Source organism: Pipra filicauda, unplaced genomic scaffold, assembly GCF_003945595.2.
Source record: "Pipra filicauda isolate LSUMZ 115617 unplaced genomic scaffold, ASM394559v2 scaffold42_size3861933_pilon, whole genome shotgun sequence".
Taxonomy (NCBI): domain Eukaryota; kingdom Metazoa; phylum Chordata; class Aves; order Passeriformes; family Pipridae; genus Pipra; species Pipra filicauda.
In genome coordinates, this window is record NW_024104565.1 from 2152562 (window position 1) to 2166271 (window position 13710).

Sequence of the window (13710 nt, forward strand, 5' to 3'; positions counted from 1 at the left end):
ACCTGAAGGGCTATTTTGAGGAAGGTAGGGATTACCTGTTGTGTTTCAACAAACTTTTGTCAGCTCACTATCTGGCAGGAAAGCGAGGAAGATTTTCCCATGGAAAATTTCCCCAGGGAAATTCTCAGGACCTCCTTTTTATTTCCAGAGGAAGACAAATTAGTCCAAAGTCCCCAAGTGTTTTAGAGAGCTGCATTCAGCTGCATTTCCAATGGTGTCCGGGCTCCTTTCTGAGTCTGGGACTGACACAGAAGGAGGGAGGTGGAGGCTGAAGTGTCAGGGGCACTCTGAGCAGTTGCACCTCGGCTGGATTGTGAGGTGTATGGGGCATTTGCCAGTGGGATCAGTGGGAGGCAAAGGAGCACAACTCGTGTTTGCAGACACTGCACATAAATAAGGCAAACAGTGCAGGCATTTGGGTTTGCAAAGTCTGGCTCCACCACAGCTATTGTGATCCCCGTTATTCAGGAATTCTACAAAACCGTACCAATTCTCATAAAAGTTTTGCAGAGTAGATAAATACTACACTCTAGCATTCGCGGTGAGGAGAAAGGAAAGCTTTATGCAATTAGGCTGGGCCACACAGCGATTCGGCAGCAAGCTGGGCTGCCAGCTGTGCTGGGCTCCAAGGCATCCATGCCTGCGACAGCACCGGCACGGCCGCTGTAGCCTGGGCGGAACCTGAGGGGGGCCAGGGAGGGGGCACTGCTGGACCACATCCAATTTTTAAGGAAAGAAAGGATCTGACCTGCCTTATGTTAGCAGGAGCAGCAGCTTTCTGAAAAGATGCTGACCTGCAGCTAGATGTATTTTCCTTGGATTGCTCCAGTAAGCTTTGCTATCTGTTTTGCACTTTTACATCTATTTTGCAGAGAAGTTAGAAGCTCTCAACTTTGGTCAGAGCTGTTCTTGGCCAAGGTTTTGCCAATGCCTCCGTTCTCTTTCCTGTAGTGAGAATACAGAAATGGACTGGGTCTCATCTTGTCTTCCGTGCTGGAGCTGGCTGTCATGGTGCTCTTCCCTACAAAAGACGAAAACGCTTTAGGCTCCTTTGGTTTGGCCAGTACGTGCCCATGAGTGTTCAGAGTAAGTTTGGGAAGAAGCCCCTTCCCTTGGGCTAAAAAGAGGACATTCTCTTTTCTTTCCGAGAAGTAAAAAGCTTTTTTCCTTTAACTCAGCAGATATTGTTTTGGAAAATCAGAGCTGACTGCATGCTAATTCCATCTTCTTCTCCCAGTTTTGGAGTGATAAGACATGTGTGATGCTGCTTGACACTGTGATATTTATAAGACAAAGTAGAGGTCAAATTTGCTGAACGTTTTCCAAATTCCACTGAGGTTTATCACAAAGAGCCCCATGCACAGACACAAGTGGCGTGACTGACAAGGGCTGGATTGTGGAGTCACTAGAAAGCTTAGTTTCCAGCTAGTGCTGATGGGCCAAATCATGTTCTTTGGGGCAAAACCTGCTGGAAAGCTACAATTATGCAGAGACTCCAGGGAGTTTTCACAGCAAAGTTTCTAACAAGAAACCCCATTGTGAGGAGCTGGGTTTTCATGCCTTAAGGAGCAGCACTGTCCTCTTTCAGCATTGTCCTGCCTTGCTCTTGTGAGAAACAGCTCAGAACTAAGCTGCTGTGGGGCAGGCAGGAGCCTGCTGCCCTCCCTCCCCTGCACCCTGACACCTCCCCTGGATCTCTGCAGCCTCTTTGGAAGAGAGGTGCTGCCGGGCTTTCCTTGCCAGCTTACTGTCCCAAGAAGTGCAGGAAGGAAGGTTTTTTCCCACAGCAAGTGCTGACAGGACTAGCACAAACTTGTCCAAGGGAGATTTGGCAGAAATGCCCACCAGCTAGCTACAATTGAGGAACCGGCTCTGTTTCCCTCACCCCATTCAGACACCAGCCTCCGGGCCTGCTGCTGACACTCAGTGTCTCTTCTTATATCGGAGGACTGATACTACGGAGGCTTCTTTGCACCCTGATGGGCTCACCTGCCAGTGCATTTCAGCCTCCCGGCTCCAAGCCAGAGGGGACGGATTTGGCATTGCTAAGCCTCAGTTATTTCAACGGAGACAGGCCAGGACTCGCCCTAATACTCAGAGCAGAAACTAGATCTGGAGCAGGAGCGAAGCTGACACCTGCAAGGTGGGCTCAAAATCAAGAGCCTTCCGCCAGCATCAAAGTTTAGAACTAGGTTCAACAGCTCATGCTCTTCCACAGACACTTGGACAGAGGATTATATCCACATTTGCTCAGTCTTCCTTAAAATGCTCCCCAGAAGACATGGGCAAAAGCTTTAATGATGTGTACTGTCCAGGTAAGGAAAGGAAAGAGAGAAGATGAGAGGAAAGCACCGTATCTCTCAGCTGAGAGGCATATGCCCCTATCTGGTAGCTGGAGAAGCTACCAGAAATTTGAGTTTGTTGGTACACCAGACAAAACTGACTACTCAGTGAACTGAGAACTGTCTTTTCACTCTGTGTTGGTGTTGGTTGCTGAACATTAAGGCATCTCATCATGTTCCCAGTTTTTAAGCACTGTGAAAAAACAAAGGAAAACACAACTTAAACTACATATGTGAACACAGGTCTGATGACTTTTCAGGTAGGCTACAAGCACCATATATTGCAGGAGAAAATGTGTCCATATTCTTGCGAATGGCTAAATTTACAAGATGTGACTTCAGCCACCCTCCTATCTGCTTATCTGCTCTTACTACTACAGGAACACCTTTCCCAAACATAAAGCCACCTTACAGCCATGACATTTCTGCAGGTGTTTATTATGCAGCTGAACAAATAAAACTTGGAATTAATCTTTATCCCAAAAGGACATAAATGGTCTGATGAAGGGCTAAAAAGTTATTCATATTTAGGCAGTTAACTGAAAGGTTTTCAGAGTTTTAAGGAAACAACTCCATGTAACTAAAATCCAATCTTAGAGCAGAAAAGAAAGTTTAAGGATTAAGACACTTGACTAAATTATCATTGTTGCTTTTTCACAACCTTCCTGTGTGACATTTGGAATATCACTTACCCACTTGATGTATCCATTCCCAATGTATGAAATGCGGATAACATAACAGTACTTCTTTACCTCCACTGTGGATCAAAAGGATAAAGACAATAATCATTTTCCAAGATGCTCAGACAATATGGTTAGTGAAGAAATACCCTGCACAGACCGACCTTGAGAAATACAGCAAATACGGCCTGCGGTTTGTTCAAACGCAAACTAATGGAGAAAGTGAAAATGGAAAAGGCTCACAGCTCTTCTGTGAAGCATAAGTGCCTCATTGCCACTTCTTCTAGCACATTTATCCAGCATGACCTTGAGAATCTTGTCTTCTTTGGGGAACCAGAGACTAACAAGTACAGCTGATTTCCCCTCCCCGAGCTTCCCACCACACAAACTAGATAGGAGGCTCCTAGAAGAGAAATTCCTGTGTGCTGTGGGAAGCCATACCTTGGACTTTCGCTCTTGTGTCTGCCACAAACTGTAACCACCTCTGTTTCTTTCCTGCACCTAAACTGGAGACAATCATGAGATCAACACTGGAACATGCTCCCATGATCCCTGAGGTTATCCAAAGTCTCCTGTAGTAAACTGGAAAACTGCAGGAATACTTTCCCTTGTGGTACAGTAACTAAATATTACTCTGCTATTCAGCAGCACCACTGTGCCAAGGATTCATTTCACTCTGCTCGTTACTTGCACCTGAGAGAGTTTTGCTGAAGGACCAAATCTGTGTCTTTGATCAGCTTCTGCCCATCAGATAAAGGAATAGGCTGCGTGCTCATACTCTATCAGGTTTCTGAGGCGGAGTGGCAATTTGAAAGAATACTGAAAAAGTCAAAAAACCAAACAGTAACAAATCACAAATCTGAAGCAGCATTTGACTTTGAAGCATGGTCTCAAGTTTTCCAGACAAGCCAAAGCCATAGTGAGTAACTTGTGCAACACTTCTGCTAGGTACTCTATATCATGTTGTGTTTAGACCATTAATCTTAACCCTGAACAGCATTGTCTCCACTCCATGTATTCCTGTTAATCTCTATTTTTCACAGCACCAATTGCCCTGTGGTGTAGCTGATTTTTTAGCTTTTTTTTTCCCCCACTGTATCCAGAGAAGGAACAGAAGGATGACGAAAGTCTGCATAAAGCACACTCCTACCATGCCTGCCTGACAGCAGTGTTATTAACTTACCCTTTCACAGCCATGATGGTTAAATACAAAACCAACTCACATTCTCCCTTTACATACTCAGAAAAGGAAATCCACATGTTTATATTCAAAATCCACATTAAAATAAACCACTGGTCAAATCTTGCCATCTTATAGTGTCTGAAAGGCCAAATATGTGTTTGCAGAAAACCCTCTTCCTTCCCCATCCTGTTGTCCTCCGTAACAACCTTCCACCCCACCTCCAGATTCTTCCAATATGACAGTGTCAGACGTCGGTGCTGTGACACAATCGTTACAATGTGCTGGTGCTCCCATTACACACACCTCTATTTTCTAAAGCTTACAACTGAGATTTGAAGTTCACTGCATGCTGCAGCTTGGCATGCAATGCCATTTCTGGGCAAACCAAAGAAAACATATGACCATGCAGGGAATTTTTTTCACCCCCAAATGGCCATTTCTCATAGATCTGCCTTCCAGCACCCTTCCCACCATACCTGTGGGCACCTAAGCAGTGCCTAACTTTGCAAAGAGTCCTCTGGGAACCCTGCAAAAGCACTTCTGGTGATTCCAACACCACTAGACAGGCACTTACAAGGTTCGGTAACATCCTCGTTTTTCCCATGGATTCTGTGTATGAAGGTCTATACGTAGCAATGCTCAGTTGTTTACTCTGGTCTTGGCTCATGCAAACAGACTGATCAATAGCATTTTACATGTTTGCTGAACTCTTTGCAATAAGGGCCAGTTCCTTAAAAATAAAACAGAAGGAATGCTGTAGTATTGTATTACAGTATTCTAGCTCTCAAAAATGTTGCTGTGTTGTTTTAGGCTAATGGTCTAATGTCACAGATGTTCCCTTTCTTAAAATGGAGGGAAAGATCAGAACACCATTACCCTTAACCGGAAATTAAATTATTTTTTAAGAGGATGTAGAGTTTTACTCTTTGGCAGACAATGTTTTTTCATTTGATAAGAGGACCAAGGTTGGCATGCAGTGTGGTTTGATCTATTAGTCATAAAACATACCTTTACATTAAATTTTCTTATGTCAAATATTGAAAGGAGGAAGAATTCTATAACTGGGATCCACAGATCTGTTCTCCTACGTGTAAAATTTGTGGGTTTGTGTGTGTCTTTATGATAAAACATACCATTCTGTATTGTAACATTCAATCAAATTCATCAAAGGTTCAATGATAAAGAATTGCAAAGAAACTGAAATGCTTCAAATCAGGTTCACATACCTTCAGTTCTGCCAAGCTACTTCTCTACATACAAGTAGAGAACATTTCAGATACTTGGACTTAGCCTTGCATCACCAACACAGTTTATGTGGAAGACAAGTAAAATAAACAGAAACAAAAAAATGGCACCATTTGTCACTGTCACTTGAAACTTAAGACTAAAATTTATTTTTTCCAGATTGCTGCATTTTAACAATGGTTGACTCTTTCTTTATTGTGAAGGCACTGATGCTTCACTTACATTATAACATCACTCTGACTACTGGAGCTTTTATGCCTGGCCATCAAATACCACATCTAGTAAAAAGCAGTGTATAGGGACTAAGTTGTCTCTCCCCAGGATAAAGCTTCTTTCTACTTAGCAGCCACAGAACACAGACAAGGTATTTCAGGGTCATGACTGCATATCCAAAGTAAGTAAAATAATTCTGACTTCACTCTCACACCTTCAGATAGTTTGAGAAATAGAATTAACCCGGTGGCAACCTGTCCCAGTCTCACTGCTAAAGTATGACTTTAGCGTACTTGATGATACACTGTGCCAACTCCAACACTGTTCTGCTGGGTGCAACTCCAGTGTCTTACCCTCAGCTGCTGTACCCAGGTAGGAAAACTAGTGCAAGCAAGTGGATTATGGCGCCAGGAAGAAATGTGCAAGTTTTATTTTTAAACATCGCTGGACTGAAAAATAGAGAGTCATATGGCTTACTGATATTTCAGAAGATAGTAGTGAATAAGTTAAAGAAGATTTCATCCCAAAACATATGTTGCTTTCATTTATAGCTAAGCTAATGTACACATATATTTTCTTATTTTTATAAGTGTCGAGCACCCACCTTTTTCCCCCACAAAGACCTACAAGTACATGCATGGCACTTCCTACAAAACTGTCACAGGCTAAAGGTTTGCAAACAATGATTTTTTTTTTGAATAAGAAATATTCATCAGATCAAAACATAATCATTTAAATCAACTTCTTCCTGAGCAACTTAGAATTTGGAATGTGCTGAAAAGTTTCAATAAATAAGTCAAAGATTAACCAGCTTAAAATGTACCTGTTAACAGTTCCGTAAAATACATTTAATGACAGAGAAATAGGCCACAGGACCAGGAATATTAGATGCTATGTGCCAGATAAACTTAAGAAGTACCATTCAAGGAGAGGCCAGGTTGATTGTTATGAAAAATACAACAACATTAAAACCTAGCGAGTAAATCATTAAACAGGTTTTATATTGAGAATATAAGTAGTGATGGTTGAAGATACCATTAAATAAACAGATAAAAACAGACTTTACTGTAAGCAGCAGTGAACTTCCAGGAAGGGTGAATGTGTTAAGTGACTATATTCTGTTAAAACATTGGCAAAAAAAGGATTCAAACAGAATTTCAGAAACATGAGAATACTAGTTTTCTTTCCAAAATATAACAACTCCACAGTGTGTACACTAATCATTACTCTTTCAATGTAATTTCATAGAAACCACTTAAAATATACAATGCAGCAGATTCATATTTTAGCTAATATGTTAGTTATTATCTGTGCCATTTTCAGCTTTCTTTACATGCTCCCCCACAGTAGTGCATTGCTAACACCAACCTGGGATGTTAACTGTGAGAAGAGAATCTTCTTCCTAATATTTTCTGTAAGTTAGCATCTTGTCTTAACACAACTACACTTCTTTATTTTCATTCTCTGCGTGTAGGTAAAGACTGACTGGTGAAGAAGATGGACCATAATGTTTATTGGCTGTCAGCAGGCTCATGGAAGAGGAAACCCTTGGAAAGCACATTTGAGCTTATATGCTTCATCCATCACAAAATAACTTCTGCCTGTTATTGCAAACTGAAGTATGACCTTGCAGATGGCAGCTGCAGAATCAGAAGCAAAAATTGCTCTGTAGATGTTTGAGAAAGGATATGAGATAGACAGAGGTGGGTTGTCCTCATCCTGGCAAGCAGCTGCATCTCTTCATCTCTGCTTCTTTCCTGTGCTCTAAGGACAGGATTTTATTGCTATTACCCTCTGTTAGCACAGCTTCCTCTGGCAACAACAGTGCACAAGAGGCCAAGGCCTCATCAAGACCCCAAACTCCCCCCTATTCTGCTATGGAGCAGATGGCCAAAGAGCTCTGCCCAAGGCTGCCTGCAGGTCTGTCACTTCTGCACCACCAGTCCTGGCAGGCTGCCAAATAGCTGGCAAGCACGCATGTCACAGAGAACCCCACCCTGGGGACATCCACCTTAAAGACAACATATTGGAGCTATTTCTCTTTCCCCTCCCAGCTTCCACTGATCTCCTTTCTAGTGTTGGTAGATAATACTTGTAGTGATTAATAAGGGCAACTTTCACAGTGACTCTCTTAACAACCTATCATTGAATCAGCTTTGGTTTCACAGAATGTATCTTCCTTTCTTTGTTTTATGATTCTGAAATATTTCAACTAGAGAAGCTGTGTATTAATTTTCCTTCTAGCCATGGTAAAAGCAGGAGTTTGGTGTTTGCACTGGTGGGACAGCTGCGTTCAGCTTCAGATGTGAACAACTAAATTCTGCAGTTGCAGAAATACAGGTCATGCTTAATAAGGGTTACAGATCATCTAAGTTTTTAAATTACTTTCTCTCTATATCTTTGGATTTGTGACTCATAAGAAGAAACGAAAATATACAAATACCATTCCTGAACATAAAAAACCATATGCTGCACCTTCTCCTTTAGAGTCTAATAGAAATATACTCAACTACTGAAACAAAACTCTACCATTTAGGTAACCCTGCCTGGCACTTTTGATTTGTTGTTGCCATTCGCTGGCCTGGTAACTTTTCCCCCTCTAAGAACTAGAAGGGTTTACCAAAAATATCTGGTTCCTGTAACTTGCCTTACACCCAATAGTATTGATTTGCCAGAATAGCAGCCTCGTTTCTCCTGCACAGGGTAATTTAAGAAGCCATTACAAAGCCCCTTTCTGAGCCTGGTATCCTTGGATGTGCACAGACAAAGCAAGGGCTCTGATCATACCACTGGGATACCAGTGTGCTTTGGATAGAAAGAGGCACTTCCCAAATGGCTTACTGCCTGTAGCTCACATAGCTGGTAGTTAATGCCACAGTGTTATGCAATGGAGACCTGTTTCTGGACAAAGAGAGAGACAAGAATCCATAAAATTTACTTTTCAAGACTGTCTAATCTATTCTTTTATGTTTTTCAGCTTTCCAAGGGACTACTGTGTATTCCAAAAGTTATTTTGTGATAGATGGTAGGTAATTCCCTCTTGAACCATGCTATAGCAAGGATGCTATAAAGCCAACACCATATAATGAATCAAACCTGCAAAACCAGGTATCTCCCAATGGCTCCAGCATGTGGGAATGGTCTCTTCTGTTCCATTTCAAATCTGCTGCGCATTAATTCAGTCCCTTAAGGAGTTACTTTTAATAATAATTAAAAAAATCTTAAGAAAGTTGGAGGGGTGACCAGAAGATAAAGGATAGTTCTTCAATCCATCACCTTTTATAGATATCCTCTAGCCACTTTTCATCATCTTCTTCCTCGTCATCTATCGGTTCCTCTGTTTCCAGGGGAGAAGGAATGAAGAACTCAGGTCTGGGACGTGGTTTCCTGATATGAGACTTCAGTCCAAACTTGCGCTTTAGCAGGTGGAACTGTTCTTTGACATAGTAATAAAACTCGTATTCATATCTCATGCGTTGGTAGAGGATCTGTATTGCTTCTGGAGAGGGGACGGTTTTTTTCACTGTCACAGTCAGATTGCCAAGTTTCCTATGCTCTGTAAAGAAAGAACAAAAAGCAACATGATGGGTGCTGATTAATGAGACCAGACCTAAACTTTTTTATTAAAACAGTAAGGCATGGCCCTACTGCATTAGTGATACAAATGAGCTCAAGCTGTCTCCTTATAATGAATTTACTTTTAACAAGATGTGAGAAAATATAGCTGTTTGAAGTCAGACTTGAATGTTTAAATACGGCTAGTTCATACATGGCATTTCACATTGTTTGCAGTCACCGAAGATCTTAATCATCAATGGTTATCTGGAAACACAAATTAGGTCATATGAATTATGAGCATAAACATGTAGAGAAACCCACAATCTTGCCTAGCTTTGGAAATTTGATGCATGTCAAGTATATCAAGCACACCACTGAGCTGAACTAATCAATTATTTCCTATGTGGCATATGGTGACCTGTCTCAGTTGTGCTTTATTATCTAAACAGATATTTATCAGCCTGAATCCATCTCAGGCTAGCACTAAAGCATTGCTGGCATCACCACATGACACGTCAAGACTGATTTGTGCCTACTAAATTTCTGATCCTGTTATACTTGTTAATTGAACTAGACTCATCTTCCTGCCATGCCCCGGGACAGGAAAATGTCACTATTTTTTTCATCACCTAACAACTTTTGTTTTGGTAAACTGAAATACAACACCCTTATTGTTGATAAAGAATTTGAGCTCCTAACAAAAGAAATAAATTTCCTCTTTGCCTCCTCTCTCAATAAATTAGTCTACCATTGTAGATGAATGTATTTAAACAAGATGTAAAGCAAACTCTCAAGGCAATAATTCTGCTGTTTCTACCAGATGGCAACAGGCTGTCAGAGTATCCTAAGCATTTTGTTTTTCTCCAAGACAGAGATGTAACTGAAAGTCAACTGTGAAGAACAGAGAAAGCTAGAAGTACTGACCTATAGTATCACTATATCTCCTCTATCAACTGCAACTTCCTTTAGGAAAAATGGAAATGATTGTTATAAAAATGAAGTACTAACTTATATAATTAGGCTTCCTGAAAGCTCAGTGCTCCAATCCAATAAGCCTCAGATGCTACTCTAAGAGAATGTGATGTCCATGGAAATGACTGTAATAGCCTCAGAATACACCTGGGTCCAGACATGGCAAGATGAAAAGGCTTGCATGGAAGTAAGGAGAGACCAGTTAGACATTAGTAAAAAACCTTTTTTGTGGCAAGGATAGTTAGGTAGTGCAGTAGCACATACATGTTACAAAAGCTGGATCTTTGGAGGATTTTAAGAGCAGATTAACTGGTTCTGTCCTGAAGAAAGCCACTTGACTTGGGGACACATTAAGGCCATTTTCTACGACTCTAAACCCAAGAGATTAATTTTAATCTTTTTGGTCCTTATTTCACTTTCTTGCTCTTTGCTACAACAGCAAGGTCTGCATGAGAACTGGGTTTTTTTTTTAGTGGTTTTTTTGTTTTGTTTTGTTTGGTTGGTTTTTGTTTGTTTGGGTTGGTTGGGATTTTGTTTGTTTATTTGTTTGTTTTTTAGGATAACATCTTGGCTTCTGCTGCTTATTCTTTCCCTAGTATTTATATTTGTGATGCCTCAAATGCCACACAGAAATTCACATGGTTCTACATGACTACATAGATAAACTGTTGCAGTGAAGAAGAGTTGGATTTTAAAATGGAAGTTCTGCAAATTGGAAGTATTCAAAAGGATCAGGCTACGAAGGATGGCAAAGAAAAAACTTACAAGGAGTAAGCCGACAACAAAGAACATTTCATGTTGCCAACTGGGTTCCAGTGGCAGCAACTACTCTCACTTCCAAAGGGAGTCCCTGAATCAAAATGTGATTTTACCATAGGCAGAGTTTTACTCACATGGGCAGAACAAGCCCCTGCCAGCAAAGCTTAACATACGTTTAACAGCTCTACAGAGAAACATGTTTCCATAACTGGTTACACATAAAGCTAAGGCATGCATTGATGGTTCCTAGTAGGAAAAGTGAGTTGTTCTTGGGATGCCACAAGCAATATATTTATTCAAGAGAAATAATCAAGAATAACTTCTTAGGGAAGAGAGGAATTTTAAGCAAAGGCAAACTCTTTTATTCCAAGAGGTAATAAAAGATGAGTAGGCCCATCTAGCAAACACAACAGCAATGATTTTTAGGCAAGAAGTTGGTACAAGATTTTAAATCTTGAAAAGTATAACAGATGGCCAAAGTACAGCAGTGTGAAAATTAACTGCTTTCTTTAAATTTTAAAAGATTAATATTCATATAGCTTAGGGGTATCCACACCTATAAACAAATTTGGTTTTCAGTCAATGGACACACATTTTCCTCTTTCAGAGTAAAGGAATTGGAGAAATACAACTGAGAACATTTTAATAATACTACATAAGACAAGTGCTGCTGGGCTGGACATTCTCACATTCATTGGACTTCATTGCATCATATACATCTGGTGCAGAAAAAAAAGTTATATCTGAAATAGCTATTCTCCCTCTCAGTTTTGCTTACCAACTGCAGCAGAATAATTTGAAATTTAGGAAGAATATGATACAAAGACAGAATATGTTGACTAGCTTAGCCAGTGCAACAGTGTTCTAAATCACAAAAAAATTATTTAAAGCACTAATTCTATTCTGCATTTGTACTTTTAATTCCTTCTCTAAAGGACAAATGGTTTTCATTAGTTGGTAACAATTAAAACACATGGCTGTGTAATTAAATGGAACTTTCACACCAAACTTTTTAGTTCTTTACACTGAAATCTCTGTCTCTATTTGTATACTGAAGTAAAAACAGCTTAGTAGACAGAGTTCTTTGTTCTTAAATTACAGTCATGTATGGTGAAATATGCTCTATGTAACCTGACTGTTTATCAATTTGTTTAGTTTTATTTCGATAGGAGTACAATGATTAAAATATATAAAACCAGAAAACCACAGATGCAATTTTGAACATGTTGTTTAGCTAAGAAAAAGTATAGGGGAAGGATCATGAAGTGCTTGCATTTGAAACAGACATTAGCATAGAAAGCACTAGCTGTAGTTAGTGAATAGTGTGAAATATTTTGGTGAAAATATTTGTGTTTCCTAAGAGCTTATTCTCTTCTATACCACCTTTACCCATAGACCAGAACAGAGTAACAAATGTCTCATATTTTTAAATTATCAGTCAAGTTATCCAAGTTGCCTTCAAGTTGCCATTGATGGGTATGAGATGACCACACTAGGAAGGCCACTGTACTCAGTCTGTCCTTGGGAGAGAAGGAAACTGCTTCCTTATGATTATTGAGCACTTCAAGACATTCCTTTCTGGTGCTTAGCTCCTGCCAGCTTTGCAGTCTGGTTTTCTTTACAAACTCAGCAGCAAATATACACTACTAAATATTGCATTTATTAAGCTTAAGCCTTTATACTGCTTGCCAACTTCATTTTTATTTTACGTAAGTTATTTCTGTTACAGAAAACTCCATTTAGCTCACTGGAAAAAGCTCTTTACTTATACAGTCCCTCCAGGACTCTATGTGGGAAAAGCCACTTTCACAGCTCCAGCTCCCTTCGGTGGCTGCTTCTCCCAGGAGATAGAGGCACTTGTGCTCAGCCCAGGAGCGCTGCCAACAATGACAAGGTGAAAGGACTGTTTTCTTGGAGGGGCAGTCAGTGGGGGCAGGACCGGCCAAAGGCAATGTACTGGTGGTGTGCCAGGCAGGGAGCAGCCCAGTGCTGCAAGCCAGCACAATATGCTCCTCCTCTGAATTTGCTGTTACAATGGCATAAAGAGGTTTCTGGATGTGTGCAATTCTTCTTTGCTCTACGTGCACACCTATGGCTACAGAAGTATACATATGACAGACAGAAACACCCATACTCTGGCAGGCTGCAGGAGCAATGTAAATTTTCTGGTTCCTGTTCATTTGCCCTGCAGCATCATGATCAGTAACTGCAGTGCATTAAGAGTTGTGAGGTGTGGGTTGTTGGATGGCTCCAGTTGGGACTGTGCCTGGCTGTAGGCTCAGCCTTTTGATAAAACAAGTGAACTCTACCTTTTTTTTTTGCACTTGAGTTTTATTTAGATTGGTTTCTAAGCTTAAATATCTTAAAAGGCCCTTTAGTACAAAAATGAATGAAATCACAGAACTGCCCCTTGAAACCATAAGCACCTCTCCTCGTCATAGAACAAAAATGGAAAATTAAGTAGATTTGGCTTAAAGCCAAAATACCAATCTGCATATGCTACATAAACCCAGCTGTTCCACCAAAGGATCCCTATTTTATGACCTTTGAGACAGTTAAGCAGATGGAGGGCAACAAACTACACCATTTACTTCTTAGGGTTATTTTTTTAAAACTGTGTTTGCTTAGGCATTCTTTTAAATTACTAAAACGAATGTACTATCCAGTAATGCAACCTCCCTGTGCAGCCTGCTCATACCTTGAATTAAGACTAAATTGGTATGCAGATAGGGATGAAGAAAATTAAATTTTTTGGGGT

At 40.5% G+C, this 13710-nt stretch overlaps 1 protein-coding gene across 1 annotated transcript in view; it reads right to left on the bottom strand.

The window, feature by feature from the left end:
* Positions 1-5572: 5572 nt before the first annotated feature.
* UST (uronyl 2-sulfotransferase) overlaps positions 5573-13710 on the bottom strand; it is a 159535-nt gene continuing 151397 nt past the window's right edge. The window contains exon 8 of the mRNA XM_027725299.2: positions 5573-9219. Coding sequence (XP_027581100.1) covers positions 8936-9219 — 284 coding nt within the window. The 3' untranslated portion in view covers positions 5573-8935. The remainder of the gene's footprint in view (positions 9220-13710) is intronic.